The 24717-nt window shown below is 44.6% G+C and overlaps 3 protein-coding genes across 7 annotated transcripts; 1 reads left to right on the top strand and 2 right to left on the bottom strand.

Annotated features, from left to right (window-relative positions):
* Positions 1-292: 292 nt before the first annotated feature.
* Positions 293-3512, bottom strand: tpbga (trophoblast glycoprotein a). The gene is made up of 2 exons (XM_035633385.2): positions 2929-3512; positions 293-2625 (listed from the first exon to the last, which is right to left on the bottom strand). Exons 1-2 carry the CDS (start codon positions 3234-3236, stop codon positions 1776-1778), a joined length of 1158 nt encoding a protein of 385 aa, XP_035489278.2. The 5' UTR covers positions 3237-3512; the 3' UTR covers positions 293-1775.
* Positions 3513-4244: 732 nt separating this feature from the next.
* On the bottom strand, positions 4245-12332 carry tmem222b (transmembrane protein 222b). Its single transcript, XM_035633392.2, has 6 exons — positions 12199-12332; positions 11056-11140; positions 9043-9074; positions 8825-8921; positions 8608-8738; positions 4245-7285 (listed from the first exon to the last, which is right to left on the bottom strand). Exons 1-6 carry the CDS (start codon positions 12318-12320, stop codon positions 7198-7200), a joined length of 555 nt encoding a protein of 184 aa, XP_035489285.1. The 5' UTR covers positions 12321-12332; the 3' UTR covers positions 4245-7197.
* paqr7a (progestin and adipoQ receptor family member VII, a) lies at positions 12279-23481 on the top strand. 5 transcript variants are annotated; one of them, XM_035633386.2, is made up of 8 exons: positions 12279-12418; positions 14101-14259; positions 17277-17317; positions 17880-18069; positions 18686-18848; positions 19048-19090; positions 19927-20062; positions 20850-23481. In XM_035633386.2, the coding sequence occupies exon 8, from the start codon at positions 20873-20875 to the stop codon at positions 21935-21937; it is 1065 nt and encodes a 354-aa protein (XP_035489279.1). In that variant the 5' UTR covers positions 12279-12418; positions 14101-14259; positions 17277-17317; positions 17880-18069; positions 18686-18848; positions 19048-19090; positions 19927-20062; positions 20850-20872; the 3' UTR covers positions 21938-23481. The 5 variants fall into 5 exon arrangements, with proteins under 5 accessions (XP_035489279.1, XP_035489283.1, XP_035489280.1 ...); XM_035633390.2 differs by having other exon boundaries at positions 19927-20080; XM_035633387.2 differs by having other exon boundaries at positions 14101-14307.
* The last annotated feature ends 1236 nt before the right edge of the window (positions 23482-24717 follow it).

Raw genomic sequence — 24717 nt, 5'->3', positions numbered from 1 at the left:
GCGCTCGACTTTGTCAACATGAGTTGATCCTATTATGTGGTGGCATAATGGCCCTCTGTGAAAACCGAAAGAGAATGAGTATCACAAGGCAAACTGGAAAACAAAGCGTATTTGAGGCGTCTCGCCGTCCGAGCTGCCCCTTTGTGTCGGCGCGCAAGCCGTAATTGTTTTCACCTCGGCGAGTAAATGCCCCGGCTTAATGTGTTCTGCAGCTCGGGGTGAAACGATACCTTGCGTTTGGTCCAAACGTTACGATTACGTTCATTTCAACTGTTTTCAGCACACACATATACAGACTTCATAACGTTTTATTTACTTTTTTCCACATGCGGTAAAGAGAGGAGCTTGCAGAACATCAGAAAAGGGTGAAGATGCTACTTTGGCTTTTGAACAATGGGAGTCTGCCCCCCCCGCCCCACCCCTCCAATCCAAATACCTAGATAGCAAACAGTTTGGGCAATAAACACTTTGAGCAATGGCAGATTGCCATCCCTTCTCTCTGCGTGTGTTTGTCTCACTTGCTGCTGTCATGTCGCCATTTGGAAGAAAAAAATGGGAACAACATATGTGACATTCAAGAACAGAGGATTATCATATTTTGTTTTGGATTCATTCACTGTGAGGTTATATTTTAAACATGCATGCAAGACATATGGCTTAGGATTTGACAAAGAAATATATATATTTTTTTTTTTACATCTCTGGATTTCAGTGTTATTGTAAGGAAATGATCTTAGGAAACAACTTGCTTTGAAAGGACACCGACTTTAAAGGCATCCAATGTAGATAATAATCAAAAGATAAAGAACATAGTCTTGTTTCTTTTCATAAGGAGCACTACATAACCGGTCAGAGCAAAATGCTGAATGAAACAATGTAGCTGGTGTTTGAGAATCATCTGTATCTTATCATTGGAAGAAGAAAAAAAAAATCCCCTAAACAGAAAAATGTGGAGAGCCAGACTTTTCCTTCAAAGAGCCTCCAGAGGGACTGTTGTCTTTGAGCAGAGAGGGGGGATTGCTTTCAGCAGCCTCAGCCCGGACTGGTTCTCATCATTCTGACAATAAAACTCAAGGGGTTGAAACAAAGCAACGTTTCATGAAAAAAAAAATGAGGGGGCTAGGAGATCCCCCCCCCACACCACTTTCTCAATCCAACAGCCAAAGAAAAGGAGAGTGGTGATTTCAGGGATGGCTTAAGTCAAGCTTGGAGGCTTAATTCCTTTCTGGCACCCCGGGGCGGAAGGACGAAGTGACCAAAGGGCTTGAAACGGTTCAAAGATGAATGAGTGATTGTGCTTGACACTGCCAGAGGTTTGTTTTCATAGTGTCAGGATTTTTATTGCAGCGTTTTGTCGCTTTGTTTTTACACGCCAGTAGATCCGACAGAGTACTGAATGAAAGTGTGCCGCGATCCAAAAGTGGGTTGAGTTCAAATCACTTAATTGGTCGGTAAACAATACCAACCTGACTTTTAGGCACTTACTGTTCACGCGATCATAAGGAGCAGGCAAGGATAATGAGAAAAGTCAAACCATGAACTCTATTTAGAACATTTTGTCTGACAGAACAAAGAAATCCAAAACATTCTGAACTAAAGGAGAATATTAGTTGCCCGACGAGGAACATGCATGCTTTAATCGACAGGGCTGAAAGGCTTAACACAATTGTGTTTATATATATTTACACACAAATCTGTACAATTTTTACAATCTTTCTACTGATAAATGCATTAGAAAAGAGTCATATGAAAATGCACCGGGGGTGATTGTCCTCTCACGCATCAGCGCCTGTGGAGATCTGTGATAACCTGGGGTCAGAGTCTATCTCAAAGCGGTAGTGGTAGCCTTCCCACACCTCCCTGCAAGCGTCCCGCAGGTCATTGATCCGCTTCTTGATACCCTTGCGGTTGAGATACAGCACAAACAGGAAGATGAGGCCGATGAAGCCCAGGACTATGCCGAGGAAGACGTAAGAGGTCTGCAAGGCGAGGTCTGCCCCTGCACCCCTCTGGTGGCACCCTAGAGTCAATGTGCCCACCGCGAGCATGGACGTGTTTCTCATGCTGGCCGGGAAGGAGCACACGAGGCTGTCAACATTTCGAATGCGCTCCTGCGACCTGTTGAGCCACAGGGCAAAGGGTTCAATTCCACACGTGCACGTGAACGGGTTCTCCCCCAGCAGGAGAGCTGCTCCGGGCAGAGAGTCCAACTCTCGCAGGCCCTCCTCGGGAAACGTCTTGAGGGCGTTGAGCGAGAGGTCCAGCTCCTCCAGGCGCTCCAGGCCTGACAGGGTGGCGTTGTGGATCGCCACCAGAGAGTTATTGGACAGCTGGAGCCGCCGCAGGCTTGACAGGTGGGAGAAGATGTGTGACGGCAAATAGATGAGGCCGTTGTGAGACAGGTCCAGTCCCTGCAGGCTCCCCAGGGAGCTCCAGCGTAAGGACGTGGCCAAGTCCATCACCGACGAGTGGTTGTAGAGGGCCCGGCTCAGGTTGAGCTCTCGCAGCGTCTGGTTCGGGACGGTGAAGGCCTCTGGGTGAATGACCGCCAGCTGGTTGTTACTCAAGTCAAGGGAGCGGAGGCTGCGGAGTCCGGCGAACGTGTGGGATTCCACCTCGGAAATTCTGAATGTGAGGACATCCAAGAAACGTGGTTTACAACAAATCCTGTGATCTTAACGGAGTACTACGACTTCTACTTAAAATATTACTTTGGAACTGAATTGAGAGTAAACTGAACATGGTTAAAAACCCACACTTTCAAGTCTCATGTAACCAGAGCCATGAAACCTAGTTAACGGCTTTAAGGAACAATCATGATGGAATTCCTTCCACTGAGACAAACTGTTAAAACGTTATCCATAAAGAAAAATCTTGCCTCGATTCCCCTCCATGACATGTTTGCTTTGCACTACAGCAGAGTCTTACCTGTTATTACTCAGAGACAAGTTGGTCACGTTCTCCAGACCCCTGAAAGACTCCGGACCGAGGCGACCGATCTGGTTCCCGGTCACGAACAGATTCCTGGTGTAGCCAGGGATCCCCGTCGGCACACCGCGCAGCTCCTTGGAGACGCACTTCACGGTGTGCGCCGCCTCCGAGCACTCGCAGCGCGGCGGGCACGACGCGCGGACGGAGCAGAGGAGCGCGGAGGAGAAGAAGAAGAAGAAGACGACGACGACGGAGGAGGAGGAGGAGGAGGAGGAGAGGAGGACGCGCCGCGCCAGATCCAGCATGTTGGACAGAGAGCGTGTGCTCCGAGAGTCGGCGACGCACGGACGAAGACGCAGCAGCGCGCGGCGGCGAGAAACGGGGGAGACCGACGGAAAGATCAACTCCTCCGAGACGTCACCATCACCATCACCATCCCGGCCGGGAATGCGCCTCAACTTTGCATCTCTGCAGAAAGTGGGTCCGGGAGGCAGGCTCTGATCTCCATGAGAACACAAGAAGGGGTCGTGCCGACCCGAGGGGGGTTGCTCGCTCCTTTGCCGAGGGGAAAGCGGGGCGTCGCTACTTCTTCCAACAATGAAGTTAAAAGGTCCATCCACTAGTGCGGGGAGGGGCTTCTCGAGGGGGGGGGGCTGCTGCCCTGAGGAGGAGAGTGGTCAGGCTTTCAGCTCGCTCTCTCCTCATTATATTTAATAACTGTTGTCTGAATTCCATATAAATATATAGTCCATCTCTGATAGTTTATGACGCATGTTTCATCTGTGACGGGTCCCCTCTGGTATCATTTTATTCAGAGCTGATTTACAGAGGCTTCTGTGTGTTGTTACTAAACGATGCCATAGTTTCACTTCTAAGTGAATGTCCCTGGTCATTCCCACCCACCCAGGTGGTGGAATAAAGGGGGGGCGGGGGGGTCTTCATGGGGGCCAGACTGCAGAGCCTTTGATCCATCCCTCCTTTCTTGAATACCACGGATGCTCGTCAGGATAATAGCCACTGTGTGGGACTTCACGCCACATGGCAGCAGAGTATCAAAGCTGTGACTGATACTCTGCTTTCCTTCCTTAATGTTTATTCTGACAGATTATGATGATTATTACAGGAATCACTTGTGAGTGTATTTATAGAAACTTGGAGGAGGGGGGGGGGGGCTTTTGCCTTTCATGGCTCAGAGAGCCTTGAAACTCTTAACATCGTCCCTCCTGCTGACAGCCTCGACGAAACACAGTCGTCATGATTTAACGATGGAAATTCAATCGGATGGGGAAAGAAAAAAAACATCAAAACATTTCTACAATAATAGACATCTTTTATTGGTGTTATAGCTGTAAGTCCTAAAAACACATTCAGAATTCACACAATTGCTTGCAGTTGAGTCTTAAGAAGGTCCCAGTGGGGACTATATGATCTGCAGCACAGAAGATTCTCAGGTGGATTACAGAAACAAAAGGAGGGTTTGGAAATTGCAGATTAATATGAGTTTATTTGGATGCTGGCACTAATAATAGCGTCCCGACTGTCTTTTGTCAGGGGCCTGAATTGTTGGGACCACATGTCTCCACATTCCTGGACCTGGCCCCTGGATACAACAGGGCACCCGGAGCGGGCCACGTCTTAAAACCACTCAGACGTAGCCCCTGTGAATGTTGCCTTCTTGTGTTCATCTGCACGATGTTGCGTATCTCGCTTCCGCAAATACACGCAGAAGTTTAAATAAACGGCGCAGTAAAATGACAATGTTGTTGAGTTCCATCAGCTGATCTCAAAGAGCCATTCATTCATTACCTTTCATAGCTCCGAAAGTCATGAATGAGCCGTTTCACTGCAGAACAAGCAACATATTCAAGGACACAGTTATGCCCCCTCCCCCTTAAAGTTTCTGCCATCACAGAGAATCAAAAGGGATCTTCAATTTTCTGTTGTTTCGAATGCTGCCAGTCTGCTTCCAATTTTTAAATAATTTAAAATATGAATATTCAAGACTGTACTGCATAAAGTTGGAAACCATGATAGTGTTTTTAAAATGGACAATTTCCACTTTTCAAATTGAGGCCAGATTCTGTTTCATAGATTTAATGCTTTGAGAAAAGAAAAAGTCTCATATGCACAATCTGGAGCTGCATGTTAGAGGCTATGGCATCAACATTAACTTACACAAAGGCCTGTTAAAGTCTCGTGTATTATTTATTCCTGCTACTGCAGCTTTTGCATTTAAGCTCAAAGTAGATAAAGAGAAAGACGCAGAGTAATAAGTATAGAAATCAAGCACTGGGCAGTTGGCTGCAATGAAAAGCAGCTGATTATTAATCCACAGTATGAGTCAAACATGAACTTCTCTACTCCTCAAACGTTCCCTGTTCCTGCATGCATGCAATACGCACATGCTGGCATGCAGTCACGACTAAGGCACGCACACACGCACCCTCAAATCTGCTTCACTGCAGGGCAAAGATGATATGCAGAAGTAAAGAGATCAAAAATGACGCTGTAAATGATTCAGAGGAGAAATCTGTAGACTGAGCGATCAAGTTAGCAAAGTATACAAAGAGCACCTGGTGTACAGTATGATGTGTTCAAATATTTACAGGCAACATGGGTAAAAGAATCTCTGCTTTCCACAGACACTCACTGAGGAGAACAGTCTAGCGTTAGCCCCTTGCCACACAAAATAAAACTGACTTTAATTTAGAGGTTCCCACTTTGGGGCGCCGGATTGCTGCAGGGTGTTGGCCGGTGTATATCAAAGCTTTCGTGAAACGGAGCTGACATTTCACAGTGACCTTCGAATCTGATCTGCAGAGGTGGGAAACAGCAGGAGCGACGCTGGTCAGTCGCCGGGAGAAAGTTGGGGGCTATTCAGCGGGGGTCGGCCAGCGTGAAAAACCTGAGGATCCTGGCTACCTGCTGCTTCTGGCAGCGTGGTGGACAAAGAGAGGGCTCAACACTTTTTTTCTTCCTGTTTGATTGCAAACAATGAGGGATTTGAATCTAATCGAGGAGCAGCCATGGCAACGGATTTTGTGTGCCAACCATGATGCGAATATACCGTGTGTTTTTTTTAAAGCATCAAAAACTGGATGTGTGAGACACGTCATTTGTTAGGCACTGCTTCTTCACGTGAAGTCAAACTTCAGAGACAAAGAACCAAACTTCTCTAAGGCTAAACAAAAAGATTTACACAAGGTTTCATAACTCACCAACAGGCTTTTCATTCAATAACTTCGGTGTCATTAATGAGCGGTTTCACTCGGTAACAAGTGACACATTCAAGGACAGTTTGAATTGGTCTCCTGCTCATACGTTTTGGCACAAATGTAGAAAACCAAAAAAGGAGCTTCGCTAATCTCTGGGTATTTGCCCACAGACCCATTCATCGAAGTCGCTACAATCATTGCACTGATCTGTAGTTGCGAGTATGAAAAAGCTTGTCGTAAAAACCCATCGTGTTCGTACCACGAGGTGACACGTGTAATGCACGTACAACAAGTCATCTGAGAAAATATTTCTTTTATAGAAGACAGACTTTCTGGTGTCTCGAGGAGTTAGTCTGGATACAAGTAAGAAAACACACGGACGTACAAACCACTCTGGCATGTGGAAGTTGCAGTGTTGTAGAAGAGCTGCGTTAGATCAAGCATAAAATGCATTATATTCCCTAGAGAGGCATCTAATTGATTTAACATGTTGGCCATGTACTCCCTGGTATACAAAAATGGCCTCCTGGAAGCACACAAACAAACATCCATTACAGAGTAAGATCGTCAAAATCCGAAAGCAAGGCATGGATGTTTTCCGCCGTCAGAGAATTCAACTCTGTACGCAACTTTTGTTCACCTACAAATGTAGCGAGACAATTTGCGGGTGGCAGCAGCTTGACTCTCAATAATCATCATCCATTAAGTGTGTTTGTGTGGTCCTGGTAGTTGTTGTGTTGGTGGTGGTGTGTGGGGGGGGGGGCGTTCAGTCACTTCTCTCAAAAATAATTGATTTTTAATGAATTCCAGCTTCACCGCCGAAGAAATGCGAGTCGCAGGCGGCCTCCTCTCCACAGACCAAACGTGTCGGTGTTACACATGCTGGGGGACGCTGCGGTTCAACGTTCTCTCGGAGGTGAGTAGTCTTTTATCTCCTCCGTTACGTGTCCCCCCCCCCTCCTCCTCCTCCACCCTTGTTGCTTTACAAGGGTCAATCCCTGCATCCGACCTGCAGGAGGGTTCCACTGTGTCCCTGACCCTGCCTCCCAGGTCACCGGAGGTTGAGGGCCAGCGCCACGGTGAGGATGACGCCCATCAGCATCAGGAAAGGCAGCCAGGTCTTCAGGAAGCCGGCGCAGCTGCATTGGACACGAACACACACACGAGTGGAGGTGAGGAAACGTGAGAGAGGAAACAGGAAGGTGAAATTGTGCATGTATATGGCGACTGGCACTAGAAGTGTTCATGTTTCCTAACTGAGCATGATTACTGCACGTCACACAGCCCCATAATTAATGTCTTCATGTTGCTCCTCCTTCTCTCAAGTCTTGTTCAGACTATGAAAACTGTCTGCTGATTTCATAGCTTCTCGTCACGGCACCATTTTACAGTGTTTGGACACTTTATTTGACTGCAGACACATGACGGCGAACAGTGAATGCTTCCTATTATCTTGTACAATCATCACCGCAGAGTTAATGGCATGTGTAGTTCATTCCTGCCACTGCAAAATGCCGACAGGAGGAATGTCCTTTATATACACTAAATACACAAGAATCAGCTCTCTCTCTTACCCCCGTTCCCCCAATACACAACATGTTCCCCCCTGGGAACCCAGTGACAAACCTCATTAACAACAAGCTTCAGCCCCACTGAGGAGAGCATCTGTAGATTACAGGGCTGCTACTGAATCAGATTTTAATGGGACAGATATTTTTGGACTGGAGATGACAATGATGGCGGATAAATAATCCTACTTCTTTGCTCTGTCTTCTAGCAAAAGGATTCTGCATAAGCCCAGTGAAGCCTACAACACCCGGGCGTTTCCTGGAGCTGCTCCATCAGAATCTGTGTAGTAGCGATCTTTACTTCTAGCCTGTTTCAGGGGCTTCTGCATGCAAACCCCCTCCTTAGCTGGACTGAGGTCATGTGACTGATCTGGCCAGTCGCGGACATTTTACAGTCTCGCTGGATAACCTTTATTCTGTTTAGTATAATTGCAATGCTGCGTTACTACACTGTTCACCCACTAGTGATGAGAACATCCTCACACACTTAAAGGAAGTTCGAGCTATATTCTTGTCAGTCATCTGTTGTTCTCTCATTTCAAATCCACATGAGACCGTGCAATTAGAATCTGTTTTCATTTCATGTCAGACACAACAAGTGTCTACACAGGGTGCATTTCGGGCACAGTGTTGAGTGTAGTGCGCCAGAGCTTTCACAGCCACTGCAGTTACTCGTTTGAAATTAAAGAAAATAAATGGGAAACGTAGAAATATTTTGGTCAAGGCTTCACAAGTTACAAGTGAAATATGAACAGCTGTGTGGTTAAAAATAAAAGCACATCAGTTCCGTCAGATGAACGTGACAAACTACCAATGCGACTGACACACTCGTGTAGACAAATCTGGACGTTTGCTGCAGTTGGACCGTTACTGCGGTCACTCCCCTTTCTCACCTGACGTGCTTTCCATGGATCAAAGCGAGGAGGCACAGCTTGACCATGTTCCATGAGGTGCTGTTTTCATACCTCATCAGATTCAGGGCCATGGCGACATGTGAGTGGCAGTTGTCACAGCAGAGGTTGTGCTTTGGAGGGAAAACACAGAGCACAAATTATTACTCCTCTCTTTTTCTATTGAGTAAATGAAGGAGTCCGCCAAACTGCTCATTACCATCCTGTGCTTATACTCCTCCGACGCATCGTGCACCGCCGTGTCCCAGGCGTTGGAGCCACTAGCGTAGACTTTGCTAACGTCAAGGATCCAGTATCTACAGTCGGAGGGAGGAAAATAAACTGTACTGTTGTGCAGTTCTGGTTCTCAATATCTCTCTGTAGCAATACGTTGGCTAAGAAAAACTCTGTAACAGTGCAAGATTTTAATTTACTCACTTTGTTGGTTTTCCAAAAGCCATGTTGTCTTCCTACAAAAAGAGAACATGTTTATCATCAATCTAGTATTTTACTACTTTTAGTTCAAGTCATCCCTTGTGTATGAGTGTCTAATTTTCCCATAGGCTTGGTTTGTGCATCACAAGTATATTTACTACAACTTGGGTCCAAACCTGCAAATCAAAATTCCTGGCAGGAAGACTGTAACCCTCAATCGGCCTCTTTGGCTCTGTGGAAACTAGATGGTTTAGCATTAAGGATTTAGGAAATGTGCCTCCCATCCTGTTTGTCTTTATTCACCATCAACTTTGTTTGTGTGAAATGGCCAAATGAGTCCAAGTAATAAACAGATCCTCTTTTTTTATCAATGTCGAAAACAACCAAATTTCAACATACTAGTAAAAACTACTTAGGGATTTTGCCTCAAGTTTGTGCATTTTTGTGCGTCGTGTGTCCAAAATAATTCAGATGATTGTATATTTTTGAAAGGGGGAGAAATCTGCGAACTTGTTACATCTAAAACACATCTCAGATTGAGACAAATCAGACATGCAGTGGGGTTTCAAACTTGTGTTCTGTTAAAAACACAGACCCATCATGAAGTTTAACCTGGTTTAACATTTGCCACCACACAGCACAACATGGTCCAGCAAGGCCCTGCACTGACCAATCACATGCATGTTGTATGTATGAGAATTATCATGATCAAACGAAAGCTTGATAACGTTCCAGAGTCACTCCCAATCCTTCCTCACAGACCGCTGTGCAGTGCGTTGGTGTCTGTGAAGCTTTCAGTCTCATCGATCTAGAACTCCAACCTGCAGATTGGATCAAATTTCAACGCTAAGTTACTGCACGTCATGTTGTGTGAGACGATCACCATTTGACTTATTTTAGGGTTTGAGCTTTTGAGACGTGAGAAGTGATTTATACAGCCAAATAGTAGTTCGTCATTCCTATTGACATTTGGAAACACCCGTTTTGTTTTGCTGTAAAACTGAGTGACGGTTGGAATCCACAAGTGACACGACTGCTCCTCCAACTCCACTCTCAAGCCCCTTTCACACTGGCCAAATATCCTGTTTAAACCCGCTAACACCCGGCGTTTTCTGCAGGGTGAAAACGTTTTATCGGCATTCAGCCCCGGGTCAAATGACTCTGCAATAGACCCGGGTAATAATCGGCTTCACCTCCCATCGGCATTGATGTGAACCTCACACCCGGGTGAACCCGCTAATTTGCGCGATGACGGAGGCAACGAAGGCTTGACCCCTCCGTCGGTAACTGCTGCTACCTCAGCAACTGTAGTAAAGAGACCTCTCGCATGTCGCTAGCTCGCTTAGCCTAGCTTTCGCTCATTGGTGGGAACAACGAACACAATCCAGATCATCGATGAGGTTTAGAACGGGGCACTTTATTTCAATCCTTCTGCGGACATACACGGCCTCATCAGGTGGTCGCTCATTGCACAGTAACCATAAACTGTCGGTAACATGGATGATGTGCGGAGCCCTTTCTCCTTGTGGCTGCAGTGACGTACACAAACACAGCGCCAACCTTCTTCTTGTCTCATACACAAACACACACTTCAAAACCCATATGGCCACCTTCTTAAAGGGCCATGCTCGGCTCGTAACACTGCGCTGAGTTTGTAAACTTTGAAAGAGTGACAAGTACAAGACATAAGGTAGCGTTGACCACAGGCTCACTGGCTACCATGCTTTATGTTGTTTACTACACTGTTCTTCTTCTTTGTTTTAAGGCGCGCACTGCTCTCTACTGCCATCTACAGCCGCCAACTGTCACTACACGATCATCAGACCCTGGTCTGCTCGGAGGGTGAAAGTGGCCAATTGCCGATTAAACGCGGGTCGACCCGCATTTAAAAAACCCGGGTCTACATGGTAATTTTGGTGTGAAAGAGGTATTACTGTCGTACTTCACGTCCACTTTGCTGAGCTTCACAATGCTCTCTCAGAACCGGCCTCTGTGAACCACAAAGTCACTACTCACTGAGACGAAGTACGGTCCGGCAAAGTCTCGGATGACTCCAGTGGAAGTGCAGATTCCCATGTGACCAATGAATGGAAACAGCCATCTAAATAAAAAATCACAAAAAAAAACCACGAGGGGTAAAATTTACAAAATACAACACGTATTTACACAAACACACCTGTAACGTTTGGCGGCGTCACAGTCGTCTTTGGGCCACGTCCCTGTCATGTCGAGACGAGGTCCGGGTCGGACCACGCCAAAGTGTCACGTTTAATGGGTTGTTTACCAAAACATGTCACGATAAGTACTTTTTGTTGCACAATATATTGTCCCAGAAATCATTGTGATAAACAATATTATCGTCATTTTAAGAGCTTGCAGTTCAGGCCTTTTGGTCGTTGCGCGTGCAAGTCCTACACGATTTGGGCTACTACTGAGAGGAATGTTATCAAAGGTTTAAGACTCGCAGATACTACGAAATCCATATATTTTCTGACATTTTATAGACCAATAAGGTCATTGATTACGATGAGAACAGATGTTATATCAACAAACAAGCATGTGGACACAACAGCCGTTACTGAGGTCAATTAAAACTGTTGAGTTCATATTCATGTGTCGTACGATAGGTCGATGACGTGATTATCGTGACAGGCCTACTCATGTGGTTTCCAAAAGTTCTCATGTTTAGCAAATTAACAAACACACACACAATTTTTAAAAAAACACTACTTTTCAACTCAAGCTAAAACATTTTTTTTCAACACAAATACAAACTAACTTTACTGTTTTGGCCTTACTAAGGGAAGAACATAGGAACTTTATGACACTAATATTAATTTGTCCATCTGTTATTCAATTTTGTTTGCTATTTTTTATTTAACTACGAGTCAGTTGTCTTTCTAATTTGTGTGTAGTTATAGAAGCATTGGAATAAATTCATAGTTCCAATTTAACTCATAAAACCCAATACATTCTCAATACATTCCGCGACTCTGACGCTTATTAGCCAGCGACACGACACCGCAGCAACAGGATGCTATCGCGCGCCTGCTAGCTAAGCTAAGCTAAGCTAAGCTAGGGAAGCTGTCACTTCGGTGCCGCGTCCCGGGGCTTTGGTCACAAGTGCCCGCGCTCCTTGTGCTGGCGGCGGTGACTCACGACAACACGGGGATGGGCGTCCACACGACGCAGTACGGGAAGCGGCCGGCCTCCGGGTTAACCTTCTCGGACGCGATGTGGTAATTCTTCATCGTGTCTTTTTCCACAACATCCGCCATCATCAGCTGTGGGGGGAAAAAATGAACTTCATTTGTCCCACGTCCAGCGGCGTCAAGTGTAACGGCGAGTAACACGGAACGAGGCCGGAACACGGGTGGAGGTCAGCTTCAAAATAAGTAGCACACGTTTATTATTACTAATAAAAAAAGCAAAATGTGCACAATTTTAGCATGTTTTGATACTTTCTGTCAAGAGAAAAAAACACAAAAAAAACATACGGAGGGTAGTTTTTGTAAATATCATTGAATTATGTGGTAGTTTAACAAATAGATTTTACTTTGAAAGCTAGAGCCGGAAGCTCTCTCTAATTCTTTCTAGCTTGATACTATTGTGTTGGTTGGCAGCAACAGCGCTTCCGGGGTTTCTCAGGGCCAAACAACCACCGACTGTTAATAACAATATTACAAAAGTAGTAGAAAAAAAGTAAAAGTAAAATATTGGAATAACAATGACTATTTGAAAATGAGGAAACATGGTGAAAAGTTACATTAAAGACTTCTAACTATGTTACAAACATTTAGTTTCACCCCCCCAACAATTATAACAATAACAAACTGAATTTATTAGAATTATGAGGGTGTTTAATATGATTTTGTTGGCTAATGCAACTAATCAGAAATCACACAGATTTCTGATTAGTTGCATTATATATCAGTATATTTTTTTTCGAATGAGCAAATATGACCCATCGACAACATTGACAACCGATCAATAAAACGTTTACAACACACAGAGTTCTTTTGACTCTTTTTTTTTTACTTCAGTCAAACCATGTGACTAATACAAGAGGGTGATTAGATAATTGTTAGAAACTCTCATTTATTTTTGAAAAAAATTAACAAAACAAACACATCCAGTTTGTTCAATGCCAGCATGTACTGCTTTTGTCAGTTTTATATTATCGTGAATTGAATATCTATTTTTAATCTGATTGGTTTATTGGTTTTCACCTTGACCTATAATAACTTGATCAATATATTCAAACTATTCTATATTCTATTTTTTTTTTTTTACAATAATTAATTGGTAATGAAAATAATCACCAGTTGCAGCCCTGGTCAAGGGTCAACATCTAGAACCAATGACCCTTGACACAAGACGATGAAAGAAAACAAACAACTATAATTTTTGCTACTCAACTATGTTTGTTTTCTGGCTTTTCCTGTTATTTCTTCTGGAATAGTTCATTTTGTTTGTTCAGGAAGGCTGTAAAAATAATTCCAATCAAATAATGCTAGCAATTTTGACCATACTGCTCATCTAACATCAAGGCTGTGGTGAGGAGTCATTGATGGTCATATGAGCTTAATATGTCAAGAACCAGGCCAACAATATGAAAATGGCAATAGTCAATCTTTACTGCATCTGCCCCAGCTTCAGGAGAAAAAACAGTCCCATACATTAGCCAATGAGGCAATAATCTTAGAAGAACACAAAACAAAAACACACTAATATCCATATTTTCACTGTGCATTATAAACAATTCGAGTTACAGCAGCTTTCCTCAGTCACATTGTTCAAGGTCGTTTTCTGACAGAAACAACAAGATATGTGTTTGACCGTAGATCAGCTGTGATCGTTCTGCTGTCAATGTCCTTCAAGCAACTTTTGGTGGAACTCTCAGTCCACATCCTGAATAATTTGTGCAAGTGCAAGTTTGAACTGTATCTCACAGGTCTTGTCGTTATTATCAAGATTTATTGATATCGCAAAGTGCCGTAATGGGACTTTTTATGCTGTTTATTGCAAAGAGCCTCCGGCACTTTCTTTTTTCCTTGCCAGCACAAAGAGAGATCTCTCCAGCCTGGTGGAGGTGCCGGGGCCGCAGCTATGTATCGAAGGAGTTACTGTATCTGTGGTGGAGACGGAAACAAAGAGGAAACCCAGGGGACGTGCCGGGGGCCCTGTGTGCTCCATACCGTGTCCCATTAGACGTGACAGGTGATGTATTCTGCGAAGGGGCAAAAACAAACTACTCAGCAAAAGCAGGTATGGACGTTGATAAACGAAGGCGCACACGGCTCATCATCGGGGAGCTGGGGGAATTCTCCCGCAAAATGCCACCTCCATATCTGGCTGAGACGTCCGGCCCAATTAGGGCCGGAGGATGTGCTGCTTCAGGGACTGTAACTCGGGCGACGCGTTGTCCTTTTCAGTCAAAAGGTTTGAAAAGTAAAATGTCAAGTGTGCGCCGGTTTCCACTTCAGCTCCCCAGACTGTGATAACACACCCGGCGAAGAAAGGCAGGTCGCGTCTCATTCTCATCCACTTTTGGAAACACAATTGAAAATGAATTTATCAGAGAGGATTTGTGTAAAAGAAGTTAAAAAGTTGTTTGTTTATTTTCCTGGTTAAAAAAAAGGGTCCTGATTAAAGAGAGAAAATCCTATTACAAGCAGTCATTTCAAAGCCACACAGCACTTTCCTGTATAACACTGTGTCACTTAAACAGCTCCCGAAGGGGCAAAGTGCTTTTCATTAAAGTGAAATGAAACCATGTGAAATGTCACTTATCTTAACGCACACACACAGTGATACAACTCCAATAACGAATCAGTCCATTGATTCAGTGTCATTTGTTGGATTGTGATATTGACTCTCTGTCCTGTCCGGTGCTTTACAATACATTTCACATTTCCGTCACCGAGGACGAGACGGAGGTCAACGCTTAACTTAACCCCCAGTTGATGTTATTGCGAGGCTTTTAGTCCCAACTGGACAAAGTGGGGGAAACTGCGGAGGGAAAATTAGTTTTCGATTGTTTGGCTTACGGAACAATTTGTTAAGGAATTTGCACCTCTACGCAGGGGTGTAGCACCAAAATCCTGGGCCCTGTAGCAGTCTCTGTGGGTCCCTCCACGGTTTTTTGAAATACATATTTCAGTCTCTTTGGGCCCTGCGTTGTCTGCCCAGTGTGCCGAGAAAAATGGCAGGTCCTGCACGTTTACCCACTATTGACGTCCTGCGCTGGATAGAATTCTCTCCTTTTCCGTGCGAGGTCATCTTATCTATGGCAGGCCGGGACGGTCGCCGTCTCTGGGCGTCATAGTCCCAGATTATACCCAGACAGAGCGTTTCTAAGGAGATATGGAGCCATTCTATCTGTTTTAATGACGCCATCATTCAGAGAGTTTAATACTTCACATAGAGAAGTTGTTTTTTTGGGACTGACACTTTTTTGATCTGCGTACGAACCAGAAATCTCCTCAATATCAAGCTCCTGTAATAAATTCCTTATGCTCAAGACAACCGCAGTCTCCGTCTTCCTGATTCGACGGCATCCATTTTCTTTCCGTTACATTTCCTATAAAAAATGTATGTATACAAACTTCTACCAAACCTGAGGCAGAATGTATCATTGCAGAATAGGAACAGTGCTGAAAGTCATTAACCATAAATAGGAAAGATCATCTTCGTGCCGAAAGAACTTTGAATTGTTTTCACAAAAACATCCAGCGGATCATTTTCTGAACCGCTTCTCTTGTTCACAAAGTTCTTTTCTGAATGATTCATATGGGCAATTAACCAGCATGGTTAAAAATGAAAAAGAATGAAACACTGCCCCTCTGTGCACGTGTAGGTGAGCTACACCGCGGTACGTGGGCCTCCTGCTGAGTGTCTAGGTTGAGGTGGGAAGAAGAGTCGCCTCACTGGAAAGAGAAAGAAAACAGGTTGAGGAGGTTAAAGACACAAATGTAAAACTATCAGGGGAAGAGAAAACAAGTGCGCCTGCACCCCCCCGACCCTGGTCCGCACAGAGACATGACTGGATTACTGAGTCGGGGGACCAAGGGCAAACTCAAACCCTCCACCTCCCTCCCTCTCTGTGCTTTGTGTCCCAACTCCCCACACTGAAGTCTCACTACACACCCAGAAACAAAACCGGCAGTCTTGTGCAAACGTACAGTAACACTACCTGCCTCTAGTTTCCTGTGTGTGTGGATAATGTGATTCAACATCATTTTTCTCAATGCTAGTTTTTTTATATGACAAGACTGCGACTATTTTTTGTTGCAGCACATTTTCAGCTACCAGCTCTGGAGTATATAATCTACAAAATCAAAAAAATTATGCATTCTCATCATACACCAAAATATATATCTAGGATGTTTTCGAGCTCACGTAAAAAAAAGATATGGGTGTACATGTCTTTCTGTCTCTATTTTCTGTCACGTGTATGTGTATAAGATAAGATAAGATATACCTTATTCGTCCCACAACGGGGATGTATGTATTTTATGTTTTCATGTTACTAACTCTTTTCCCTCGTCATTGTGTGTGTAAGGTAGATATAACCAACCTTCATATTGATATAGTTTTTAACTTGTACGTATATTTATTCTCGTTCACGTCAATTTCTGCAGGGGACAGATTGAATCGTGGCAATTTAAAAAAAAGACAAGAAAAAGTTGAGCAGGTCTGAAGTGGGAAATGAAAACTTGAAATTGGCAGAGCGAGGGTGGTTTGCAACAGGAAGTGTGTGTGTGTTTGTAAAGAGAGATAAACGGACAGAGGGATGTTAGTGACGCAGTGAAATCCTCAGGCTCGGTATAGATTTGAAGTGTGTGTTTATCAGAGGCCGTGTGTGAAAGATCAAAAGTGTGAAGAGAGACCATGGTGGCTGAGGATTGATGGAGTTTCCCCGACATAAATGAGCTCTACCGAACTTTGAGTGTTAGATGTGACATTGTTTGCACCGTGTGCAATATGAATCTCAAATTGAACTTCACGCAGCTGCTTCTATCTCAGAACTTTACGTTTCCTTTTTTCCTCTTTGGGCGTGGTCGACATTTTACCCTATAATGTTCCATTGATGTGACGTAAAAAAAAAAAAACCCCACCTGAGCACAAATTTAGTCTGTGAACTAATTTCCTCCAGAGAAGTGTTGATCATTGCAGAGCAGCCCGGAAGACAGAGTTGCTTTTTTCAAAATGTCTGTTTTCCTCTGTTATTTCAGTGAAACGTGCAGCTGGAGTGAGACGGTCTTCTGTGCACGAGGTGCTGCTCTTCTCCTCCTCCTCCTCCCGTCATCCTTCATACACACAAACACATCACAAATATGTAAACAGTTGAGGCCGTTCTGTCTCTCTCTCTCTCTCTCATACAGACCACCTGTTTACACACTGCACATATCCTGTTTACGTTGTGTATATAATCACTATTTCTATATTTCTTTTCCAGTTTCTAATGTTCTAATGTTACATTTCTTTATGTTTGTATTGCATGTTTACTTATTTATTTCTTTATATTTTTTTAGCTTATTCTATGCTTGTGAGCACCGTCTTTCATATGAATCACCTTCTAGACTAAACTGATGTCCACTTTACTAATTCAAATTAGCAGAACACACTGTTAAAGGAAACGGACTGTTAGTTTGCATGTAAAACTGCAAATAAGCAAATATTAAACTCTAGAAATGGATTGCTCATCCGAGAATAAAGATCATTTTTTACATTATCTAAAAAAATACTGTACTTATACTGCACGTAGGCCTGTAGGTAAAACCCCCCAGTAACAAGAGAACACTGTCATTTTCTAAACCTGTTCTGTTTTCGTGCAGATTGCTACATGCTCTCCATCTCCGGGGGTAATGTCTGAGCCCCGGGTGGAATGAAGAGGTGGCAGACGGGACAGTTCACATTCAGCGAAGCTCAAACCCCAACTCTGACTGTTGCTTCAGGCCGAGTGGTTACGTAACAGGCCCTGGAACAAGAGAAGACGGCAGTTCGGTACAAACTGGATTTGAAAAGGTATGAAAAGATACTGGGACACAGGGAGCTTTGACAATGTGCCGGAGCCATGTTCTTATTATCTTTGATATCTACTATGAAAGTGGCGTGTCCTGGTATCTTTGGACAGATACCAGGACACGCCTGCTGCATTTCCTTGTTTCCAGTCTTTATGCTAAAGATAAGCCTCACCTTATCTTTATTGGACAGATGTGAGAGTGGTATAGCAACATCTCAACTCCTAAAAAAAGAAGCAAATTTCCCACAATTGCAAGCTATAATTTTATTACAACAAAATAATATTATAAACTAAAATATCCCACAGGAACTTTGACCCCCTTTGACGGGAAACCAGCTTTCTGTCCAGTCAAGGGACCACACGCTCTTCTTCACTTAGTTATTCTTTCCACAGTTTTACCCGACCCCTTGTTTAAAAAAAAGGTGAAAATAGAATCATTGTCAAATATTTTCACATGAGCTAATCCCAGCATGCTTTCTGGATTCACTGCTCAACGCCCCGGCTAAATAAATATGTGAAATCTGATAAGCAGCCTATCTGAACTTTTGTTGAGTAATGTGAGCCTCTATCCTGGTGCTGCTGCGGAGTTTAACCTGTGTGTATCTGTGCATGTTAAAGGGAAAGAAGACAAAACACCAGTCACTGACAAAGAATGTTCCAGGAGTCTACACCCACGCGGGCCGAGAAAGGTCTCTCTCTCTCTCTGAGATCATTTCAGATGGTTCGGGACGGGCGCTTTCACTCTGGGCCCCACAAGAGACTCGACCGAGATGAATCCAATGTGAGGTTTTTCATAATGTCCTCTCAACTATTATTTTCCTTTTACTGATGAACACACCCCAATGACTTCTACCTTCTACTGAAGCCTGAAGTCCTCTCATCCATATACATCTCACACAACTGAAGCACATCACGTTTCATTGTGTGTGGGGTTTTTTTTAAATTAACTATTAGTGGGTTTTTTCCCTTTTTTTATTCAGTTTGTAACAGGGGGAAAAAAACTTCTTCATTCTGATCCACCCGGTGAGTCAAGCTACAAATGCAACAGTTTTTTTTTACTGTATCCGCTTTCACAATAAGAGACAGCACTGGCAACAAAATGTCGTGGAAAAAGTTTAAGCGCTCATTATGCCTTGTCCCATTTGAGAAGAATGTATAAAACTGGATAATAATCCTTATTATGAATGCATCAATCACGTTTAAGCATCACTTCAATGCGACAGCTTCAAATGTGCAGCTGTTTTGAACTGCTTCAGCCGACTGCAGGGTCAATCAATCAATCAATAATAATACATCCTAATTTGTCAGTTATATTTTTATATTATTGATGTACAGTTACAAAGTAACTAGTAACTAAAGCTGTCAAATAAATTCAGTTGGTATAACGTTGCAGTGTTACAAGTAATAAAAGCAGTAAAGTACAAGTAGGTTACCTCAGAATGGAACTTGAGTACATGAGTAATGTACTTTCTTACCAACTTACTTAATATTTACTTCCCACAACTATCTTCATGTATGTCAATATAAAGTTTATATGTAAAATTGGGATGGACACATTAGATTTTTTCCGCCTTATACTTTTAGCTAAGGACATTTTTATTCAGTTTTTTTACCTTTTCCAATCTGCATGTACTGAATAAGAATTTAGAAAATATCCGTTTGCAAATTGCAATAGTTTTGCAGATTTCCACAACGTCCGACTCCAAATTAATATGCATATAATCTTTCATCGTACCGTAGTAGAGTTTCTACATTATTACGTGTTTTTAAAAAGATATATACAGTCTACGGTTACAGCCCAAAGAACGAGGCTTTTATTTTTTTACGTCAAAATCACACCACTTCCGGTTTTTTTATAGTAAGCGACGCCGACTTGATCTTTGCCCCCTTCACTCGGCCGGTTCACTCGGAGGAGGAGAAGTTCTCTGTGCGCGGCGGCGGCGTCGGTGGGAACAGGTCGTGTCGTCGTCGGACCCTGAAGAGCGTCACGTCAAGGTGAGACGGTGTGCGACGGTAAGTGACTCTGCTCGGGTTCGGGGGCGGGGGGCCGGGGGGGGGGGGGGGGGGGGGGGCAGCCCGCAGGAGTGATGGACACGGGGCTCAGAAGAAGTGACGCCCTTGTTCCAGACCGGGGCAGAAGTCGTTCGGACCTGAGCACCAGCCCGTCACAAGGACCGTCACCGACGTCACAGACCCTAACCCTTCACGGAGGAGCGTGCGCTTGATTGTGGACCGTCTGGCACGCGCACTTCGCAGGGGCGGGTACAGACACAACCCCGGTGGCCGGGGGCGCAAGGAAATGAAGGAGTTGGAAACTTCCCTCGTCGCACGACAGTGACACACATTTGCACCTTATCTGATCCAGAGATGCCACAATGACCGTCTGAATAAATATAGAACACGCACAAACATGACTCAAGCGCCTGGTGTGTCTGCTAAAAAGAAGAAATTCCGTGATGCCCCCCCCCTGCAGGCAGCCTCATCTTCAAACCTGTCGCACCTGACTGAAGGAAAGTGTGTTCAACCTTCCGAGTCCCTCACAACAGACATGTTCTGAGACATTCCCCCCCCCCCCAAAAAAAATACACGCGGGGACACGTCCAATAACTGACAACTGACGTCTCTAGGATGTAAGTGTCACTTAAAACAGTTGATTATACATATATGAGCACACAGTTACGGACACTATATTTAATTTCTGGGAACATGTTCTTCTCAATATTACTCACTGGAGCCTTAAACTCTGTTTCTTCCTCCAACCCCCCTGCCCCCCTCCCTGCAGGAACTGCTAAGCTGCTGGCCGTCATGGCGACCATCGTGATGGAGCGAATCGGGCGGGTGTTCATCAGCCTGCAGCAGATCAGGCAGGTGCCCCGGATGCTGAACGAGGCCGCGCCTTCCATGCCCGGCACCGTGAGGGACACCGAGGTCCCGCTCTACTTCCGGGACCACCACGTCTGCACCGGCTACCGCCCGCTCGACCAGAACTGGCGCTACTACGCCCTGTCCTTGTTCCAGCGCCACAACGAGACCATCAACGTCTGGACTCACCTGCTGGCGTTTCTCGTCCTCCTGGTCAAACTGCGGCAGCTCGCCGAGGTCGTGGACTTCGCCGGCGACCCGCACGCGTGGCCCCTGCTGGTCCTCATCCTGTCCTCGCTGACCTACACGGGCTTCAGCGTCGCCGCCCACCTGCTGGGCAGCAAGTCTGAGCTGTGTAACTACACCTTCTTCTTTCTGGACTACGTCGGGGTGGCGCAGTACCAGTACGGCAGCGCCATCGTCCACTTTTACTATGCCGCGGACGAGAGCTTGCACGGACACGTGCGCCGCATCTTCATGCCCGCCGCCACCGTCCTCAGCTGCCTCTCGTGCCTCGGCTGCTGCTATGGCAAATATTGGAACCACAGCCGGTCAACGTGGGTGCGCAAGGTGTGCCAGGTGCTGCCCTCGACTATCGCCTACCTCTGGGACATCAGTCCCGTGGCACAGCGGCTCCTGTCCTGGTCCACTTCCAGCAGTGACCCGGCCCTTCCCTATCACTTTGGCCAGGTGGCCTTCTTCCTCAGCTGCGCCGTGTTCTTCACCTTCCCCGTGGTCGAGCGCTGCCTCCCCGGACGCTGCGACTTCGTGGGCCAGAGTCACCAGATATTCCACGTCTTCCTCTCCTGCTGCACCCTGTGTCAAATTCACGCGTCCCACCTCGACTACGTGGGCCGCAGGGCGCTGTACTCCCGTCTGCACGGCGGTGGCGAGGTCGCGCTCTTCGCGGGACTCTATGTGGTCACCTTGGTCGCGTGCGCGCTGATCGCCGCCTTCATGCTGAGGAAAGTCAAACAAGTGATCGACTTGAAGAGCAAGTCCAAATAATAGATTGGCTGTTGCAGGAGCCGCTGGATATGCAAAATCATTCGTGTGCCTTTTCATTCCAGAGATATACTGCCTCGATAGAAAGGGAACTACATGACGATACGAGGAGTTAGTAAAGTTTTACTCAGATGCTCAGAATCATTGTTTGTCACATGTTAGTAAAGGCTGCGCTTTCAGACATTCAGACTATCACAATGTGGATATGACTGCCCACATTTTATAGATGCTCACATCGTAACTAATGATACTCTTCAAAAATAGATGACAGACAGTTAACAAGCAGCTTTGTTAATTTATTTTAAAATATCCTACAACATTGCAAATACTGTAGATATTAGGTTTTGTTATCGATATCATATCATTAACCCTCTTGTGCAAAAACTACTACGTAAGTACAGATTTTATAGAAACATCAACAAGTGTATTAACAGTGCTACAACATGTGTGGTGCCTTTGCCGCTGTGCCTCCAGAGACCAGTGTTTGCAGATCTATTAGTAAAATTGAGCATAATGCTGATTAATTATTGCAATAACAATGTGCTGTTCCTCGCCCTCGAAATGCCGTCAGTTGATTACACAGTGTTTCAACTCGTCAGAGGCCGAAGCCTTAGGTCATGTGATTGAGATGTTTGTCGTTGCCACTTGGAGACTTGAACACTTTTTTAAAGTTGTTGATCAAGTTTGATATAATAGCTCATTTATTCAGATATGAGTTTAAATACTGTCTGTATTTAAGAAAACTAGATATTTTAAGAGCATTTTTAATATATAGTGAAAGGTTTTAACTTTTAAAGATATTAATCTTATTTTAGGGGGCGGCACGGTGACACAGTGGTCAGCGCCGTCGCCTCACAGCATGAAGGAGACAGGTTCTTGTTTCGAATCCAGGTTTTCGGAACCAACAATCCAACGGGCCTTTCTGCGTGTGCGTGGGTTCTCTCCGGGTTCTCCAGCCTCCACCCCAGTCCAAACACATGCAGACCGGGGTTAGGTTCTGTCTCGGTATTTTGGCCCTGTGATGGGATTGTCCCCAGCCGCCCTGGGACCCTTAAAAAGGATAAAGCAGTAATGACGATGGAATGGAATCTTATTTTTGATTGTTTGTTCTATATACTGTGTATGAGGATGTCGGCAATCACTGTGATGTGTCCTGCAGGCGTTTTTTTTCCCACCGCAGACATTTTGACAAGTCATAATAAGTAACGCACACGTGTCACTGATAAAAAAAAAGAACAATGACTGTAAATAATGACTGTGACTGTGAGCCAACGTGTGCAATTCCAGGACTCCCACACTGAAGCAAGTAGATTCAATTTTTATTATTCACACCTGAGCTGCTCCTACTGTGACATGTCCACATGTCTGCTGTGAAACGCTCTGATGATGATTTTTTTGTGTGGCTTCTGAGTCATTAGGGAAAAGTAAGTGTGCGTGTCCCATGAATGTAGGTACCGTGAGAATGTCTGTCCTCTACTACTGACCAAGATGTGAACAAAAGGAATGGGATTGAGTTAAATAAAAACATTTTCCTGTGACAAAAACTATCTTGGCGTTTTTTGTTTTTTTTAGCCAAACAACTTTCTCTCCAAACCGCCGCGCATGCAACACTGACACCGACTTATGACGTCACATGTGACCTCCTGACCCCTCGCCACTCCCCGGGTCACATCCCCTTGTCACTCCAGCACACAGGCCGATAGAAAACAGTGTATGTTACCAAACTGTATTTCTAACCATAGCAGTGAAACAGGGTCATAATTAAAAAAGTTAACCTCTCGTAAATGTATAAAATCGGAGCTAATATTAAGCTCTGCAATGTAATAATGTCCGATTTACTGAGACTCAAATGGGAATGGAGTTTCTCCCTTACTTTGCTTGTTGCATGTTTCTGTATCTGGATGCATTTTTCTGTTCTGGACATTGTGTTAAAATAATATTTTTCCCTCTTTATTGTCAGCAAAGAAGCGTGGATCCAATACCAGGAGCCACAGGATGACATGGAACAATATACATTGCTTGTCATGGTTTTTGTAACCACTTTAACCTCTCCACAGAAAAAGAAAAAAAAACCTTTTATATCACAACATTTTAAAAAGCTCAGCCTGCTCCGTTTGGGGAGGACGCGATGTCCAAATCCAAAATACTGTAAACTTCTTTGTGGAGGAAGGATTGAAAAGACCCGAGCACACGGCCGCTTCTCGATGTATGCCCCACAATAGATAATTGGTCTCCGTGGCAACCTGTTATGCAGTGTTCCTCCCGGCAGGGCCTCATCTGTTATTCACGTACGGTAAGGACACACTTGACACTGTGATGTTGTGCGTGTTTTTTGATAGTTTGTGTCACTTGCACAAAAATTGAATCGGTGCTTCGTTGTATTGGGTCCACATGTTCAAAAATCTTGGGCCTGTAGGCCAAGAGACTGTTTTAGGACTGTATGCATGTGAAGTGTGTCCTTTAAAATGAAAAAAAATTAAGTAAATGGATGAGTAAAGTAAAATTGTTCCTTTCATTTCACCTCTTACCCATTAGGTGACCTCAAGGAACCTCAGGGAAACATGTTCTATTTCAGAGGTGAGGTGCCATTTCAGTTTTTTTTTATTATAACACCCTTTCAATTGAACACATACTGTATATCACACTATCAAAGTCCTGACATTTACCTGAAGTTCTCCGGAGGGGCCGTGCGTGACAACACAGATGTCTGCGGATGTTGCTCTGGAACCTTTCCTGCAAGCCTCCTTGTTAAATTTCCAGAGCATGTCCCGAGTGAGTCCCAT

The sequence above is a fragment of the Scophthalmus maximus genome, chromosome 5 (genome assembly GCF_022379125.1).
Source record: "Scophthalmus maximus strain ysfricsl-2021 chromosome 5, ASM2237912v1, whole genome shotgun sequence".
Classification (NCBI taxonomy): domain Eukaryota; kingdom Metazoa; phylum Chordata; class Actinopteri; order Pleuronectiformes; family Scophthalmidae; genus Scophthalmus; species Scophthalmus maximus.
The sequence above is the reverse complement of the archived record's forward strand: the minus strand, read 5'-3'. Positions and strand labels throughout refer to the sequence as shown.